The sequence below is a fragment of the Gymnoscopelus microlampas genome (assembly GCF_963454915.1).
Source record: "Gymnoscopelus microlampas genome assembly, chromosome: 5".
In the NCBI taxonomy this organism is placed as follows: Eukaryota; Metazoa; Chordata; class Actinopteri; order Myctophiformes; family Myctophidae; genus Gymnoscopelus; species Gymnoscopelus microlampas.
The window spans coordinates 39569567-39572667 of NC_139942.1; the positions used below are offsets into that span (position 1 = coordinate 39569567).

General features: G+C 43.5%; 1 protein-coding gene across 1 annotated transcript; it reads right to left on the bottom strand.

Moving 5' to 3' along the window:
* Positions 1-2046: 2046 nt before the first annotated feature.
* Positions 2047-2428, bottom strand: LOC311045085 (histo-blood group ABO system transferase 1-like; the record flags this gene model as incomplete). Its single annotated transcript, XM_084056893.1, has 1 exon — positions 2047-2428. The coding sequence occupies one exon, from the start codon at positions 2426-2428 to the stop codon at positions 2057-2059; it is 372 nt and encodes a 123-aa protein (XP_083913019.1). The 3' UTR covers positions 2047-2056.
* Between the last annotated feature and the right edge of the window lie 673 nt (positions 2429-3101).

The window sequence follows — 3101 nt, forward strand, 5'->3', positions numbered from 1 at the left end:
ACCTGTAAAGGAGGAGGGCAGGGATGTATGAGAGAGTCTATGATGTGCTACTTGAATACTGTAGATAATTATTCATTTAATTATGAATAATTTTCACATTTAACACATTTAAAATTGTCTTGAACACAAATAAATGTTTTGTACGATCTTTCCATGTATATTTGTTTGTGTCAAATGTTATCAGGATTTCATATCTGGTCAATTATACTGTATACTAAAGCCCTTGAAGTCCGAAGCAATGATACAAATGCAAGTATAAAACGTTACAAAAATGTTTATTTAACAAACTATTTAGCAAACTACAGCAAAAGGCACAAATAAAACAACGTACTGTAAATGCTCGAAAGCAAAGAAATCACTGCAACAAAGCAAACACAGCAAAAATGAATTCAAAAAGTACAAACTATGCGCACTCTAAGGCATAAGGGGTCAAGTCCATGCAGCTGCAGAGGAAAATGGTCCAGTCCAGGGGAATCATGCCGGCCACTCAACGCCTGCACAAGCTGGCTCAGCATGCCCAGGAAAGCTTGATTGAATGCTGCAGTTGCAGCCGTCTCCTCTCTCCTCAAGGCCACTTCCAGCTCTCTTGCCCGCACCACATCAGAGGGCCATCTGTAAATGCCGGTCACACTGCTCCTGGTGCCGCTCCTGCTGCTCCACATCTGCCACCTGCAGCTCCCTCAGGACAGTCACAACATGCTCCTCTGCCCGATGCCACTTCCTCCTGCCAGGGCAATACATAACAAATAACCGGTTAACCCATTAAGTCCTGAGGCCGATTCTACAAAATGCCTTCTAAATCAGTAGTTCTCACACTTTCAGGACTTTTCAAAAATGTTCAAAAATAGCAGATGTACAAGCTCGCAGCGCGGCACAAAGTGACGTGCTGTGAGCTTGTAGATCTGCAATTTTTGGATAGCCAATGCAAAAAAATCTAAAATGACACAGATGTTTTTCCGGTTTTAACAGGTTAACCACAGCACTGAATTCTTTGCGTTGCATTCTTTGCATTGTTATAATAGATCATTATATTCAATTACCACAGGTTCTTAATTTTAGAGCAGAAACTAGATTGATAGACAACAGGTTAGATCTCAGATTTTAGATTTTCATTGAAGAGATAGCCCCTTGAGATGCAGCATCTCATTTTCGAGAGGGTCCCATAAAAACATGTACAACCGATATACTGTAGATCAGGGGTCTTCAACAGGGGGTCCGGGACCCCTAGGGGGTCCTCAGAGATACTACAGGGGGTCCGCCAAATCTTTGTGTGATATCTTTTTTTTTTTTACCTTAACTACTTGAACCTTAGCATCCCTTTTCTGAGCTTGTAGATCGGCTATTTTTGGCAAAGGGGTATAGGTGTAGAGGGAAAAAAGAGCAGACCAAGTAAACAAAAAAAGTTGAATCAATTTTATACAATTTAGATCTCTCTTTCAGCTAGGGGGTCCTTGGCCTGAAAACGTTGAAGACCCCTGCTGTAGATACAGTACTGTACATGCAATACAAGTATACAGATACATTCATACACAGATAGCTTGCGCAACGTCTTGCGCAGTAGGCGGAGATCTCAGATATGTACTAACATTAAAATAAACTTACCATGCTCCATCAGGGACTCCAACAATGCTGTGGCCGAGTCTTAGGTCGCCCTCATTCCCATTGTTCGCCGGTCTATGCCGTAGAAACTGTCCATCTAGTGACTAGATGGACAGTAGTCGCACCACTTCCACCACCACTGTTGTCCAGGGGCGGACTGGCCATTTGGCGTACCGGGCAAATGCCCGCTGGGCCGCTGGGCCAAAAAAAATATTTTGAAAAATATTTTCGCTCCCGTTTTAGGATTATTACGGTCATTTCCGGGTCGCGCGGCACTATTATTAGTTAGGTTAATGTTTGGGCTGGGATGCTTTCCAGCAGGGGCCTCAGTGCGGCTGCAGAGTTCATGTGCAGGGTGTGCCCCCCAGGGTACTACCTGAAGGTAGTACCACTTTTCAACCAGTTTCCTTGACCTCTTCATCGTAATCTTCATGAATAATTTTTTTTTGGTACAGGTTCAAATGTTCTCCCTCACTTCCTTCATGTTCTTGCGTACGGTGGCGTAGCGGATGAACTTTATTTCACTGCCTCCCGTGCCCAGCTCTTCATCCCAGAGGTACTCGGGGGACAGGACCTTGGTGGGCTTGTTGACCACCAGGTATCGGTTGACGTGGCTCTCCTCCTGCCACTTGGCTTCCACTCCCACCAGCTTGTCTGCCTCCAGGTTGGCCCGGCAAGCCGTGACCAGCTCATGCACCTCGCCCACCGCTCCTCCAAAGAAACCCCCAGCATAGTAGAAATCCCCTTTGCCGTTTGGGATGTAAGCAGTAGATGTATCGTGTCGCTCGTAGCTACATTTGGGTATGCTTTTGGGTACTTTTGGGTACATTTGGGTAATTTTGGGTACTTTTGGGTACATTTGGGTATGCTTTTGGGTACATTTAGGTAATTTTGGGTACTTTTGGGTACTTTTGGGTATGCTTTTGGGTACATTTGGGTATGCTTTTGGGTACTTTTGGGTATTTTTGGGTACATTTGGGTACTTTTGGGTATGCTTTTGGGTACTTTTGGGCAATTAGTATGACACCACCCCCCCCCCCCCCCCGTTAACAAAGCGGACGGAAAAGCACAAAGGTATTGGTATCAACATCTAGCATAACCTTTAATTGTATTACCTGTTAATACGAATGTTAATAAAGTATTCAATCAGTCAATCAAAACCAAAGAAGGTGAATAGAGTCGAGTCGATTTGAGCCAGTATGCAATGGCAAATCACCATTAGGCATAGATCAGTTTCACATCATTTACATATTTCTAACGGTATGCAAGATAAAACAGTGGTACTGTATATGATGAGTGCAGTCTGCACTGCAGTGCCTTCTGTGAGAAGATGTATGTGTTGCCGCAACCGGGCATATTATAGTTTTCTCATAGTTATGGTTACAAAGTAGCCTACAGATTCAAGGGGATATTTTTCAATAGTGATACATTATTCCATACAATGTGTGTACTTATAGCAAAGGATGTACAGACAGAGTTGCTACTGAAAATTTAATTCAGAA